The following is a 16,519-nucleotide window of genomic DNA, read 5'->3' on the forward strand; positions in this document are numbered from 1 at the left end:
TTTAAATATGAGAATGATAGAAAATTGTGAACACAATTTTTGAAAACAATATTCAGCCCTAAGAGAGTTAGGTGGCCGAATTTTCTCATAGGAAAAAAGAGAGGAAAATTTTTTCTCCCAAAAATTCCACATCGTCCATGTGTTGGTGTTGGTAGAAATTCAAGTGTTATTAAAACCTGTTTTGTCTCACGTGTGCCCACACACACGTCTACGTGGAATCAAGGAATCGACGTGGAAGACTTTAGTTTTCTAAACACAAAGCTTGGAGCAAGGCCCGTTCGTGGACAAAGAACTCAAGTTATCATCCGAGTCGGCTTCCAGGTATTTTTCCTAATTGAGTTCTTGATATATATATAAATTAATGTGATTAATTTATTCACGCATAAATTAATATAATCTATAGAGTATCTCAAAAGTTTTATGAAATTTTTGTTATACACGATCCGCCTCCCCGCCACGCTTCCGCATCCGAATTCGATTCGGTTTCCAACAGTATATGTGTTAATTGACTTCCAGCTGGAATTGATAATATTTTGGATATGAGATTCGTAGATGACAAAGCATTTTCATGTCTCATTCTATAATTCCAAAACTGATAAAGACTCGAACGAGGCGAGCGGTCCTATCTTATTGAGATTGGAGTTTATTTCTTTCTCATTGATTGGGTGTGACAATCGAAGTATACCAAGCCAATGTCATAAGTCTGTTTTTCATGACAATGAAGGTGTTTTCTTCAACCGGTGTTTAGATGTCACAGCAGAACTGTAAGATGGATGTTCCTCCCCATCTTGACACGTGAAATCTCCACAATAAAGGCATGGTGAGTCTTAGTCCATACGTTCCAAGACGTTCATCTTGACGAGTTGTGGTGTTCATCTTCTTGTCCCACCATGTGTATGGCATTCCTCATTGCGAACTATATCTTGAAATGAGATTTTGAATGAAAGAACTTCTTTAGCAGATGAGATTGAGTTCCCTCAGACTGAAGATATTGGGTTCGATCACCCTAGGGTGATGTCTTGTCAATTTCATGTGGAATTAGAACGGGTAGTTCTAGCGATAAGAATGAATAACACTTTGTACGTTTTTAAAATCGGTGTCAAACCGTGGGTGTTGCATTAAAATTGACCTTGAAATCATTTAGTCCATGTGATGGATTTCCTGCAAACAGGCGTCTGTGTCCAAACAGGCCGTTTTGATTTTCTATTACGTATTTTTGAGGGTCTTGTCTGTTTCTGAAGTTAGCATGTGATATACTGAATCGAAGGCCTCTGTGTCCTATAGGAACTGGAAATATCAATTTAGGATTCCTGCAGAATTAGTTGTGCAGGTTTTACTAAGATGTTTCAAATATGCATCTTAAAGAGAAACTAGGAACTCATGAACTAGAGACCCAAATTTGAAACTGAAGTTGTTGCACTTAAAATGAGTTTAGAACCATTTAGTACGCGTTATAAGCTTCGAGTAGCCATGAAAATCATCCAAAACGGATAACCGTAGCTCAAGTTATACATTTTTTAAGTTAAGCTTGATTTCTAGGAATTCTGCAGAAAAACAACCACGTTTTGATCTGGTATAACATATTTTTGGAGACCTTAACATATCCAAAACTAAACTTAGGATAGCTTTTTGAAAATTCCCAAATGTCTACTTCGATTAGGCACTAATTTTATAATTTTCAGGACTGTAAAATATTTTATAATTATTCCCGTAACAGCCGTCAAAACTGTATTTTTTAAGAATTGATAAAATAAATAACTGAGAGCCCTACTTTTTGAAATAGCATTACTGTACCTAAACCACTATGGCCACCATTTAGAACATGTTATTAGTGACATGTGGTAGTTAGAATTACGTCATTTGGAGTTTTGTAACCCGAGTTGTGTGCATTGGAAGTTTCATGTAGAAACTTTTAAAAAGCTGTCAAAACAAAGAAATGATAGAATTTTGATTTCTTAGAAACTGTTTTTGAGGTACTTAGAGAACTCAAATTTTAGCATATGACAACTTGTTTCGAAGCTCTAGGTCTCTACTTTATTTAGAAATTAGAATTACACTCCTTAAATCTATGTGAGATGTTTTATGATCATATTCGTCAGAAAGGTCAAAACTGTATTCTTGGCATAACTCAAAAGGTGTGAATTTGAACCCCAACTTCTAGAACCGAGCGCTGCACTTAAAACACTTAGCCTACCATTTATTGTGCGTCATTAGTTATGTGTAGCACTTGGAATCACTTTGTTTGGAGTTTTATAGGCCGAGATGTGCGTAGTTGAAATTTCGCTTAGAAACTTTTCAAAATGCATTGAAAAGTTGAAGTTTCAGAATTTCAATTTCTTGTAAGATGTGTTTGAAATGCTTAGAATATTTGAAATAAGGCATGTGATAGCTCGTTGGAAAGCCCTGAATGTCAATTTTCATTAGGAACCAATTTTTCACCCTTTGAAGACACGTAATACGGTTTGCACGTGTTTACGTGACAGGCGTCAAATCAGCCCAGATGTGAAATTAAAGAACTGAGTGAATTGGATAATTCTTTTAGATGATCCGTCTAATTAAGTGGAAAACCTCCTTAAGTACTTAGCTTAAGGTCCTTAGCTAGATGTTGAGAATCTAGAACCTTTTGAGTATTGTACAAGAATCATGTTTGTGATGATTCTTGTTCAACAATTCTATAACCTTGTATAACCCTTCTCATTAGAAGTTGAAAGTTTAGACATATGTATAGAGATGAGGATTCACTCCATTGATAGACGAGAAGCCGTTATCATACAAGAAATCATAAGGAGTCGCAAAGTGATGAAATCGTTAATGCCATTCATTTCCTTACAATGCATTGTTGTTGTTTTCGCAAGTTTAACCGCTACCCAGGTTTTGTTCCAATTCTGAGGACAAAATCTCTTTAAGGGGGTAGGATTGTAACATCCGGTAAAATTAATTATGATTAATTAATCAAATCCGATGGTTAGTGTTAATTAATATGAGATTAGTGAAATATTCTCAATTACAATTATCATGTAAAAGACATTTCTCTTTTAAAAATGATTGTTTTGAAATTAACATTACTGTCCCTTGAATAGTTTTAAGTGTTAGTAACTAATTTTTTAAAATTTAAATAATAAGTCATTCCATACTCTATTCAAATTAGATTTTAAAGTCTAATCATCAAATTTACCCCAAAAATCTAAATCTATTTTTTCTTTTCTTTTTCTTTCATTTTTTCATTTTTCTCTCATTCTCTCTTTCCCACGTACACACACTCTCTCTCTTTCCCACGTTCACTCTATCTCTCTCTCCACACCGGTCACATACCACCGATGAGATTTTGGTGTCGTTTCGTGACACCACCCACACCATCAGAAAGCTCTCTACAAGCTGGACTCGTTGACATGCTGCACGACCTCCATCTCTGCCGAAAACAACCGTAATCGTTGGCGAAATGTCAGAAAACTACCGAAACTTCTCACCATCGTAACTTTGCCCTCCAACCTCCGATCCAAGTGACTCCGGTCCCTATGGACTCAGCTCGACGAGATGAACAAAATCCATGCCATCTCACTCGTCGATTCTCACCGGAGCGCCGTCGCTGGAGCCGCCCATTCGGTCACCGCGCCTCCTCTCAGTTGTGCACTGTTCTAGCCTCCATTTTTGACATCGCCGGTGCCATTGGACTCAGAGGACGCCATAGAGCAAGAAGCAACCCTCCACCGCCCGAATCTGCCACCGTTTGCCGAAGATCTGAGCTCGCCGCCACCGCCGTTTGGGTGGAGGGTGGTTCCGATGATCCAACCATTGGATTGTCATGATTTTGGTGTCAAAACACTCAGAAGGAAGTGGGTAACAAAATCCCTCAGGTGTCAAAACACTCAGAAGGAAGTTGATAACAAAATCCCTCAGCCAATTTTGAGGTTCCATTGCCGGAGAATTGAGAACCAAGTAGCCGGATTTTGCCGGCGTTTTTGGGTTTGATTGGAGTAGATAGAGGCCGAATTTGGTGAAATTGACTGCACCATTGAACTTAGATCGGTCAATTTAGGGGGGTAGGACCCAAGTTTGTCGTGGAACTATGCTCCGGCAATCCCCGCCGCCGCCGGTGGCCTGATTCCGGCAAGTCTTAGTTCTTGAGGTTCCCGACGTTCGATCGAAGATCTAATACAATATCCCGACTCATTTTGACGTGCTGAACAGAACGGTGACCTCCGTTTGTGCCAATTTCACTCCGTTGAAAAGTCTATGTAAAGTGCACGTAGATTGAGGCGAATCAAATGGATTCGTTGAGGTTTAGAGGGAGTCATAGAGCTTCAAGAATAGACGGTTGGACAGCGTGAAGTTATCCGTTGAATAAATTGCTAAGAGATAGGATATTCTTGTCCATATCCTTATTAGCCTTACTTTAAATAATTTTGGCCAATGAAAATGTTTTAGAACAAAACATATTTAAAGTAAATGATTTTAAGGGAATAACATGAATAATGTTATTGAGTTTCCAATGATTTTGGAAATGAGGCTTGAAAGAGTATCATTTTTTAAAATGTAATATTTTAAGAAATGACATAACGCATGGTAGCCACAGAGATGGGGATATGAGAATCGTATCCTTGGGGACAGGTTCCGAAACTCGTACGGATCCACTTCTTGCTCAGTGGTGTTATGGCTCTACATATTTTTATTATACAGATATTTTTCTACTACTACGTGAGTATTTTCTTTTTTCTAAAAAGGATGATCGGTTCCGGGTGTGTCTTCAGACCGTGAATACCTTTATTTACAATGTTTTATAAAATTGTATCATATTGGGCCTTCCGCTCACTTTTACTATTATGTTTTCAATGTTTTAAACTCCCTCCAGAGTTAGCGGTTTAGATTTATAACGTGACAAGTGGATGTCAATGGATTGAACGCGTGAAATTTGAAGCGGTACGTTTGTTTCGGATATACAGTTTTAATTCTGAGATGTATTGTAATTCTGTATATAAACTATATTGGTCGACATTATCCCTGAGTTGTACTATTCTCCTTAGACTTTATGGACTGCTTTAAATATTATTTGTAAAAAAAAATCTCCGGAGCAAACTATATTGATATTTATGTATTTATTTTTGTGATTTTTGTTAAACAATCCAATTTAATTAAGTTAAATTTTAAATTAAATCCCAATAATCACGGTCTCATCTTTAGGGTCGTGACATAACAAAATATTTGTGGCTGCGGAAATTATAAACTTGTAGAGCAACATCCTAAACCCGGGCCTCCATCATCTTGTGCCACTTCCGTCAATCCATCAAAGTGCATTAGGTAGCGGGTTTCTTACCCGTATTACCTACAACATTGACACGAACATGGTGAGCTAAAGCGCAGTAAGCATAAACTATAGCCTCACGATGCATTAAAATAAAATGCATGACCAGTTATGAATTTCCAATTATGATATTTAGATTTTATGGGCCCTGCGTTCGTACCGGGTGTGCGCGACCAATAGGGAGTCAAGAAAGTACCCTCTGACTGCATCCAAGGTCATAATTGTATTGTTTCATAAAATCCTCACCTAGTAGAGGTCGGTACGACACTTAGTTAAATTTCATTAGCCTCTTGTTTACTTGGTGAACATGCTTGCATGATGTCAAAAATAGCAATTATTACATATTAAAATAAATCAAGTTGACAAACATAACATAACACAACATAGATTCATACAAGAACAAACAAGTTCAATGTTGTAGGTAAGGTTTGTACTTACTTAGATTCCCCGCAAGCGTTATCCTAAGTTTACCCTCGCATGCTATTTCAGTCAATATTGTGTCCTAATTGGATTTAAGATCTGACTATCAATAGTAAATTGCAAGGTTTGTCAACAGACAAAATTTTTAATTAATTTTAGACTCGTTCATAACTTATCAAATTTTTAGTATTATTTTTATAATTTAATAATTAATTTTCTCAAATTAATTATTCTTAATTTTTGTGTTAATAGTTAATCCAATTATTGTGTCTTACGGAGTTTCTTATCAGCTTACCCATACTAATTGGATTATTATTATTATTATTATTATTATTATTATTATTATTATTATTATTATTATTATTATTATTATTATTATTATTATTATTATTATCTTATTAAAAATTTTAATTTCCTCTTATTACTTAACGTAAAACTGGTTAACGAGTAACTTCACTATTTTGCCTTCAGCTTAATTTCATGATTTTTCGTTGCATTGATCGGGTCCTAAAATTGTCTAAAACCTCATTTTACATTTTAAAATACAGTAACAAATTTAAAATCACCTTTAAAAGTGTTTGCACAAAACACCAATTTACGAATTTACTTTATTTTAATCCCTATTGCAATTTTGAAATTAAGCCACTTAGCCACAGTTTTGAAACTGGATTTTTTACAGGGTTTTTAAACTCCCTTCATGCTGTCCAGAGTGCTATAAAAATGCTGCAATACTGCAATTTTTCAAACTTTGCAAAATTGACTCGGTTTTGACAATTTTTCACGTTTTAGTCCTTTACTGAATTTTTCGTTCATTTCCAATGTTAAAAATCCATTTCCAGCATGTTGTATGTTTTTTTAAAACTGTTTCCAGCCATTATAAACTGTCAAAGTACTGCAGAAAATAAAACTTCCATTTTTTCCTCATTTTTCAACTATTTTGCCCTTAAAAATAGCTTTCAATGTTTATAAACCAAATTGCGTTATTTTTCCGCTAAAATCTGACACCAAGTCTGTTATACAGCCATGGATCTGCCATTGAAGCAGTTTTGAAAAATTCATCCAGTACATTTTTCATTTTTGCGTTTTTGACCCAAAATAGCCAAATCTTTTCATTTTAGTCCTCTTAGCCATTTTAGTCAATTTTCTTGGAGTTCCCTAAACATCAAATTACTGTTAAAATGTTTTCTTAATACATATTTTCAACATACACAGTTTTGTGATTTTTGAGTGCAATCAATTTTTACTAATTTTTAAGAAAAAAACCACATAACATGCCATATTTGAACATAAACTTAGAGCAAACATAACTCAAGCATAGACATAAATTTTTTATCATCTCAAGAAGCTAAAACAAGCTTTAAACATCCAAGAATCATGCTAATTAAAAGATTTTCATGCCAAAGTCCTTAAAGTTTGCATTTTTTTTTTTATCATCTCAAGAAGCTCGACTAGGTCTAGTTGTTTTTCATCCAATCTTACTTTCTAACCTTAACATAACATTCACCATATACTAAATAAGACCATAGAAACATGAACTTAGCAAATCTTAACAAATCACCACAAAAGATTTTATTTTTACTACTTAAAAGCACCAAAACTAAACTTTTCTTCAAAAAGTTTTTAACTTTTATACCTAAAAGTGGTCCAAGATGAAAGCTCCTCTTCCTTGGGAACTTCTTGATTACCTTGAGAGATTAGACTTTTTATAGGAAAAGAACTAATTGTTAGAACTTGAACCAAAATTCTTTTATGGCATGTTTACTTACCAAGAGTGGGGAATGAGAATTGAGAACGGTATCAACCCCATGTTTACTACCCATTTTTATCTTAGAATAGGAGTGAGAATGTGTGAGTCCCACACTAATTTAGGGTTGAGGAATGAAATTGACACTCTCCTACCCCCCACCATATTGGCATCTCAATCCTAATAATAAATATGAATTACGATTTATACCCTTAATTCTAGTCACAAATTTGTGAAACTATTTAAATTTTATGTTATGCTATGTTTGTGTTTAATTTTTTATTTAACTTTTTGAGAATAATAAAAACATAGGTCAATCCGCAAATCTACATTTTGCAGATTGGATTGAATTGGATTGTGGGTCTCACGGATCGGTAACAGATTGAAATTTTTTCTAATCTGTCTTAACGAATTGGATTGAATATTAACCCCTAATCCGCATAACCGGATCCGTGAACACCCCTAAAAAAATATTCTCAAAAAACAGAGGAAAATGGGTACTGCTGTAACCCAAGAATAGGACAGGACAACAAAAGAACCCTAGAAGAGGTATTCAACGATTAAGGCCGAAAAAAAAAAAAAATATATATATATATATTATATTAACTATCTTAATATTAAGATAACTAATTAATATACAAGGAAAATAAACCTAAGGAAGTTTCTGGCTTCCAGTCTAATCCCCTACAAATCTGATATTTGAATAAGGAAAAACTAATATTAGCAATCTTCCAAATAATAAAAATAAAAAATTAAAGCTGTAAAATTAAACTACAAACAAATAAAGGAAAATAACAAATAATCATAAGGAAATCAGATATCCTTCCATGATTTGCAACAGTGTAACCCAATGAAAGCGAGCTACAAAATATTGTCATCAGGTAGAGCTAGAATATATATATATATATATATATATAATCCGAAGGAGCCTAATTCGGCTCTGATATCATACCACAGAGAAAACAGAGCTCTCAGAACACTGCTTTATACAAGGAAAATAAACCTAAGGAAGTTTCTGCCTTCCTCTAATCCCCTACAAATCTGATATTTGAATAAGGAAAAACTAATATTAGCAATCTTCCAAATAATAAAAAAAAAAAATTAAAGCTGTAAAATTAAACTACAAACAAATAAAGGAAAATAACAAATAATCATAAGGAAATCAGATATCCTTCCATGATTTGCAACAGTGTAAACCAATGAAAGCGAGCTACAAAATATTGTCATCAGGTAGAGCTAGAAAAGGTTTGAAGGTCATTATCAGTGCAATAACCTCAACAACATTTAGAATGAAGAAAACCATATGAGCACCTGCATCCAACCAAGAGAATCGTATGAACATGCAAGTAGGCTTTAGAAGGACCGACCGTCTTTAAGAAATGCTATTTAAGAACATAAAATTAAAAAGGATTAGAGAGAGAGAGAGAGAGAGAGAGAGAGAGAGAGAGAGAGACCTTTCCTAAGCTTTAAGAAATTGACTTTCACAGGAATATGGTGTTTGATGCTCCCTTTTTGTTCTTTGTAAAGTTTGAGTAGAATTTTTTGTGGTCCAATGATGTTTTTTTGTCAACAGTCAATTTCATTTTCTGTCTTTACAATGGTCATTATTATTTTTTAACTAGTTATGCTTTCTACCTTTATTTTCCTTTTTATTCTGGAAATGTTTTTTCACCAATTCAAACCTCTTGTTTGGGTGCATCTTAAACATTAATTTTGGTCCTGTGGAAGTTGATAAATTCACACCAACTCTCTACATTTCAAATTCAATTGCACCTGATTATATCAAATTCTTGCTCTAGTCTCCATGGCAAGGTTACATCTATAATGTCCCTTGCTGGTTTTAAATAAACTATAACTTGGAGGGGGGGAAAGAAAAACAAAACTAGTAAATCATTAAAATAAGAAACTGGGAACAGATATCAGAATATTAAAATAACTATAGTGAGAAGCTTTTGATGTATGCAGTGAGCTGAGCACAACAAACAGAAAAGAGCTCTATATATATATATATATATATATATATTATCAAATAGGTCCTTGTTAATAAAGAATGAGTGACAGTTTCTATACCAGGAAGAAAGGATGCATTTCGACGCTTCTGAGCCCAAGAAAATCTGCACAGAATATTATTTAAGTTTCTGAAATATGAAGGATGCAGCTCTATAATGACAGTACAATATGATTTTTTCTACACGTGTAGATGACCAAATTAATTTTTAGCATATCAAGGAAATGCAAAAGAACCACTGAAAAACTGCATGATCACTGCAAATGTTCAAATAAAAAGAAAATTAAGGGCAAAGTAACAAGTTTATTTGGGATAATACGTACATTGCACCTCCACCAGCTGGACCAATTGCTTTGAATAGTGACATGGCAGACATAGCTATGCCATTGGCAGCTCCTCTTTGCCTTTGCATCTTTTGTACATCGGTATTGGAGATGCAATTGATAATAACAATGTTACAAATGTTGATCGAGTGTTGGATTGAACCCAAGAAAAATAAAATAAAAACTATGGAAAAAATTAATTACATAGAAAGTAAGACAGACGAATTACCACAGCTCTGTTTTGTAGGAGAAACAATCCTGTCGTTATGGAAACCTGATAATGTTTAAACAATGAGTGTTAAAACCATGTCTACAGAAGTTACATACCAAGACATGACAATTTTAGAGAGTGCAAGTCATCGGTTTGAACTCAAGACCTCATGCTCTAATACCATGTTAGTTACCCCAAAAGCTTGAGCTATTTATAAACAACAGTGCTATATTCTAATATAAGATAACAAGAGTTGTTTTTAAAAAATAAGAACTTAATCTGACAGAGTTATAGATAATCACTCTCATGAAAGAGTAATGAATCCAACATTATGACCATGGGCAGAGAAGGAAAAGTAGAAGTTTTTAATACGGGAATGCACTTACCGATAGCACGTTCTTCAGAAGAGATGCACAATTAATCATTAGTGTGAGGGTGACTCCCGATAGCATGGCTATAAAAGGATAACTTGACAGCAATGCTATTGTAGCAACCTTAACATGGATGGAACCAAGGACACAATTGAGAATATATTCCTTCACAAAATTGGACAGCAGAAAGTGCTAACAGATGAAGAGAAGAAACATACCGCTCCTATTCGAGACAACATGACAGGCCCAAAAGTCCTCTCCATCTGTGGGTACCCGAGTAACTGAAAGAGCAGCAGGCCAAATCCTAGAATTTTTTTAAAGAAGATCATAGTTTGGAATTAAGAAGATATACACTGATCCTATGTTAGCGTACGTACATAGGATGAAGTTTTCTTAGTAAATATGTTGTTTGAGAACTTGGAGTATTATTTTATTTGTCTATTTATTTCTTTTTTCTTTATCTTTTTGTAACGGAAACTAAAGTGTGTTAGACAAAATGTAAAAGTAAAAATCTGAGACATCAAGCTAATATACAGAATACATGTATGTATGTGTGCATGCTACTTTTCTGATGTTTCTTTACACTTTCACGGAATCGTCTCATCTGGATTCCTCAAATTAGTTGTTGAAGCCAAACTAGTAATGATAACTACTTTGAATGATAAGGGAAAGAAGAGGAATGTCTACCTTAGACGGGAAACATAAAAGAAAAGTGCATTTCATAAGACAGATCCTTCTTGCAGTTGCATCATTACAATATCAGAAAGCAATCCACGCTGACTAGGTAACTTAAACCGTCATTTTCCAATTTTGGCTGACCTTCAATAGAAGGTTGACATGATGTCTTTAGTTTGTTAAGATTCTTTCGTTTGTTTGATCTTACATTATTTTGGAAAACAACTGCAAACAGAAGTACAGTGATTTGATTAGTATCTACTTTAGATTAGAATGTACCTGAAATTGCAAGAACTTCACCAACATCTGAACTTGAGTAGCTTAATCCCCCATAACTCCTAGGACTGACAGCCCATAATGGAAAAATCTGAAAAAGATTGTCCAAGAAATGGAAAATAAGAAGCTTACTAGATACTAAACATTTGATGAAGTTAAATAAAAGAAAGTTTTGTTACCTCTGAGTAAGCCATGTCATGAAGCTGGAAAACACAATATACTATAATAGATGACATTAGGGGCCAGTTCTTAAGCAGACTTTGTTGAGAACTTGGACAGGTTTCCTCAGAATCTTGCAAAAATGTTTTCCGATCAGACTCATACGTGATCGTCTCGAATGAATTGCAAAATTCTTCATGCTCTTCATCCTTCTTAGTATGAAAGTGAAGTGTTTCCTGCGGCCACCGATTATAACAAACATGGAAAGTATTGTAATAGGATAGTAGTTTCATATCCTTATTTTGACACTGGGAAAGTACCATGTACGTGACAGGAAATATCACAATAACACAATGCAAAGACATAAGATGTTTAAAGTATAACATGTCCAAAGCCAAATATAGGCTAACCACTTTTAGGAACACGCTCTAAAGATAGTGCATAACACGTGGAAATCTAACTTTTGCATGATATGCAAGTTTTTACTAGTCTGTACGTATTTCTTCTCTTCTCTTTTCAAAGTTGCTTTCGGAGGACTCCTTACACTATTTTACATGTTTTCTACATTCACTCTTTGTTGCCAAAAAAGGAATTCTACACTCATTCTTTCGTTTTTAGATTTCACCAGGCTAGCTAATCATCCTTGGAGAATGTCACACAAGTCAACTAACAAGAAAGGCTATTATTTCACAACACACAAGTATGCGTAGCAAAACATGCTTATAACGCACTAAAGTCATGGATCTTCTGATATTTGGATTTACCTGTAGCAAATTAGCATATTAAGTATAGTATGATTTATGTAATCATAATAGGAACGACTGTGATTGGAAGTTGAGAAACAGATATGAATTAACTTGAAAGAGGAACAATGTTAATTAACTCAAATCGGAGTGAGTGGATATTGACAATGAAATTGATATGAACAAGGTAACTGCAGTACTTTTGAGATGTATTGGTGAAATGATAAAAGTTTTATAAAATGGATATGTTAACATACTGGCAGCCAAAAGCACATAAAAGTTACAACCAGAGCAAAGATCGATATCACCAAGCAGGGTAAAAAGTAGGGAAACCTGTTTACATAAATAAAAAATAAGCACAAATGAGAAGTGAGGTAAAAAGGATATGAAACTAGGAATGGCCCCATCCCCAAATGTCATAAGAACATAATTACGTCTATAAAAGAGAGAGGAAAAAAAAAAAAAAAACACATTGCTCACCTCCCAAAGAGAGATTCCTGGGAAAACACATTTGGAAACTTCTCTGCAGGCTATGATTCAAAATCAGCGAAATATTATACCAAAGATAGAAAACAACTTCAATATTGCATGACACATATTTATGCGTGTATAAGCACAGTACCTGTGCAAGAAAGCCTCCAAGAGCTGGACCAATGACTAATCCAAGTCCCCATGCCGTGCTAGTCTATGTAATTATTTTCTTTGTAAATCAAGCATCACAATGTAAGATCTAAAATGAGCACAAGGGGACAAAGGCTCTTACTATTGACATTCCCAATGATTGATATTCTTTACGGCAAATTTCTGAAGCATATGCCTGCATAAATAGCATAACTAACTAGTTGATTATCATCACAATGAAAAAATTTCCTGCAAAAAGCCTCAAGCTATCAATTCAACTAGCATACATTGATCCAAAACCAAAATTTGTTTTACTTATAAAAAACACAGACGACTAATATGTAACAGTTAGAAAATGCAATATTGGCTGAAAGGACAAAGTTAAGCTCACAACTTTGTGATTAAGACACATATAACTACCATACTATGCATACCTACGGATATGCAAACAGAAGCCAAAAACAGTTAATAAATGACCAAATGTCTTTATCTTGATTGAAGTCTATCCAAAGCTCCAAGTTGCATCAAGGTTAAATTCACTTCTATTCTTTACCTTATAGACACTAACACAATATATATATATATATATATATATATATATATATTAAAAAAAAAAAAAAAAAAAAAAAAAAAAAAAATATATATATATATATATATATATATATTTAATTTAAAGGAAAGAATAAAATAAAGACAAAAATTAGTCACATATGCCGATTGCATCAGAAGTTTTTTAGGCCCCATCAACTAGCATGCTTTGCTTTCCTGAGTACAGAAGTAATTGCCCTTCAATTATTCGTAATTTCAAATTTCGTACATTCAGGACTGCTGCAAAATTGAAAGTGGTGTATGCCACTATAGCTGGCTTTTCAATGCCTGTTTTTATGAATGATTTCACCAAATATAACATATATGAAACATCTATGGTATACTTCTACATCTGTAGCTTACTCCTGAACTTAAAAGAGTGCATTGAAGTAATAACAAAGAAGATATGAAACCAAATGTCTCCAATTTGTATTCTACAAAAAAAAAAAAAAAAGAAATCACATTAAAACTAGAAGCTTACCCTCATTGGGCCAAGTATACCACACAAACTTCCAAGAAGAAACCTTGCAGAGAGTGCCATCCAAAAGTTTGTACTAAGCCCAAAAAGTGTGTTGAAAATCACCCTGAGATGGTTGTCATTAGCTTCATTATAATCACTATCACAAGAGGGGGAAAAACACACGCTCGCGCAAAGGAAAGGGATGGAAACTATATAATGAGAAATTTTATCTTCGAAATGCAAAATTTTTCCAATGGAGTTACAAGGTTGGTAAGAACTGTTAGAAGTACTAACATTGCAATTGTGCCAAAAATTACAACAGGTTTCCGACCATATCGATCAGCTATCATTCCCCAAAGAACTGAAGTAAAAAATCTCCCGAACATAAATGCAGATCCTTCAAGGAACAACAGATATAAGGACCAAAAATCTTCAACAGAAATTTTTTATTTCAAGAGATCACTTTTGGCATTATAAGAAACACGATCTCACCCACAAAACCAACATAGTAACCAATATCCTCATCCGTTTTCGCTATATGAAAATCCCTTATCTGCAGAAATTAAAATTGTGATAACTCCATGTATCTTTAAAATCTATACAGATTATAAACAAGAGTAACTGCATGCTCAAAAGCACCTCTCACCAAATTACATCCATTGTTCATAAAATTAGCAGCAATGATCAAGGTTTTAAACGTGTAGTGAAGAAATGGAAAGTGCACAATGGTATTCTAAAATGCAACGAGTGAGAAGTGTACTTGCTAATTTCAAAATTCAGCCACTCAGATTTTTTAATCATGTCCATTATACTTGGAAGTTGGGACAAAGGAAGTCAATGAGTCTTACCCAGCTTCAGTTCTTAGTAATAGAACAAAATTAAAAGTACGAAATTATATAATTTACCCCGGGATACATCAAATATATAAAGTTAAAAGGTTCACCCAGTAATGTACTCACCATGAAATACAGGAAAGGGAAAAGAGATGATATTGGCAAAGCTGCAATATTTTAACCACAAAGGAGGCATATCGTAGGTAAATATCAGTACAAACAGAAAGGTAAAAGGAACAAGCAGAAGACAAAACAAATATTTAGCTTTTCTGAAAATTATTCCACTAGAAAGAAACTATTGCAGTATAAGAAAACTCTCAACCTAAAATTTAATTTTATAACAGCGAAACAAATTACTTTTCTGGCTCGGAAACTAAAGTTTATGGCTAAAATGAGCTGATGAACAGCTATTGCTTAATGTGTAAAAGCATTTTTCAAGCACTTCGACAGCTCGAAAAATGGAAACTAGCCCCTCGGGGTTGAGGAGATCGTAGCCACAGAAAACCAAAATCTAAAACCAATTTTACATCTTTGAATCCCATATCTTGTTACAAGCATTTTCTGCAACTATTGTATTAGTACACAGCATCAACCAGTTTCCTTCAGAAAGTAAGGACTTGTAAAGTAACTAGGTACTATTCCTCCTCTATAATGCTAAGGCAATAAAGGCATCAAAGGGAGAAAATTGGATCTGATAATTGTATGCATTGATGAAGGCATGATCTCAGGCATTCGTTCACGTGGGCCCACAAAACCAATAGCCTAAACTGCGCTTTAGCAACAAAAAATTGTCTTGTTCCATTTTCCTCTCAGCCTAGTAATTTATTCTACATGGTTTTATGGAAATAATGAAACTGTTATGGATACATATGCGAATATGACAGCAAAAACATCGTTACTTGAAAAAAAGAAAAAAATAATAAAAAAAGACATTACATTCGATGAATCCATCATTCTTACATGTATAGAGAAAGTAAAGCAAAAGAAAACAAAACAAAATAGTAAATTGATTGAAAACAAAGCCATAACACCAACAAACACAATAATTAAAAGAGAGAGAAGAAAAGGCAAACAAAAGTTGATAGCAGGAAAAGACCAATAAAAGGGGGGAAAAAAAATTGTACCTGCTGAAAGGCAAACAACAAAAACATAGAACAAATGCTTGAAAGGAATCCCGGGATTGGAGTGCTTAAGCTTTTCAATCTTGCAACCTGGGCAGTTCTCATCATAACTAATCCTCTCCTCTTGCTTCACCAACGCTTCTCTATATTCCGCCATTATCCAAGTTCTTCCTTCTTTCTTTTTTTTTTTTGTTTTTTTTTTTTTTTTGACTAAAGGGGATCTGAATCTTTTCAAACAATATAATTTCGTACATGTTCCTTGTCATCATCAATAAGACAACAACTCGAGAACCAACTGCCACCACCCACTTCTGTAGATACAGATTGAAGAATGAAACCAACCACTCAACTTCAAGTTACAAACCAACAACTTTTAATTAATAATTATTATGTTTCCGTGCATGTTCCTTGTCATCATCAATAAGACATATTGTGTCGTTTAAATGGGGAAAAAATAAAAAACAATGTTAAAGAAAGAAAAGGTAAAGGAAGAAACCCCATTATAATTTAAATGAACAGAGAATAAAAAAGAAGAAAATATATAAAGAAAGAAAGAATGCCAATTACCATTGTAGTTCAAAATGAACGGCCACCACATTCGGACTTAGGTCTCCTTGAATTTTTAATTCTAATTTTTTGGAGTTAAAAATTCTTAAAAGATGTTACA

At 34.1% G+C, this 16,519-nt stretch overlaps 1 protein-coding gene across 3 annotated transcripts; it reads right to left on the reverse strand.

Annotated features, from left to right (window-relative positions):
• Positions 1–8,432: 8,432 nt before the first annotated feature.
• LOC21410559 (protein ZINC INDUCED FACILITATOR 1) lies at positions 8,433–16,188 on the reverse strand. Of its 3 annotated transcripts, XM_024175341.1 has the most exons (17): positions 15,856–16,188; positions 14,858–14,898; positions 14,391–14,451; positions 14,193–14,295; positions 13,920–14,022; positions 12,993–13,046; positions 12,852–12,914; positions 12,710–12,759; positions 12,487–12,562; positions 11,507–11,722; positions 11,331–11,418; positions 10,595–10,680; positions 10,392–10,499; positions 10,024–10,068; positions 9,795–9,883; positions 9,534–9,577; positions 8,433–8,774 (listed from the first exon to the last, which is right to left on the reverse strand). In XM_024175341.1, the coding sequence occupies exons 1-17, from the start codon at positions 16,007–16,009 to the stop codon at positions 8,674–8,676; spliced, it is 1,482 nt and encodes a 493-aa protein (XP_024031109.1). In that variant the 5' UTR covers positions 16,010–16,188; the 3' UTR covers positions 8,433–8,673. The 3 variants fall into 3 exon arrangements, with proteins under 3 accessions (XP_024031109.1, XP_024031110.1, XP_024031111.1); XM_024175342.1 differs by lacking the exon at positions 14,858–14,898; XM_024175343.1 differs by lacking the exons at positions 12,487–12,562; positions 12,710–12,759; positions 12,852–12,914.
• Positions 16,189–16,519: the final 331 nt, after the last annotated feature.

Source organism: Morus notabilis, unplaced genomic scaffold, assembly GCF_000414095.1.
Source record: "Morus notabilis unplaced genomic scaffold, ASM41409v2 Scaffold78, whole genome shotgun sequence".
In the NCBI taxonomy this organism is placed as follows: Eukaryota; Viridiplantae; Streptophyta; class Magnoliopsida; order Rosales; family Moraceae; genus Morus; species Morus notabilis.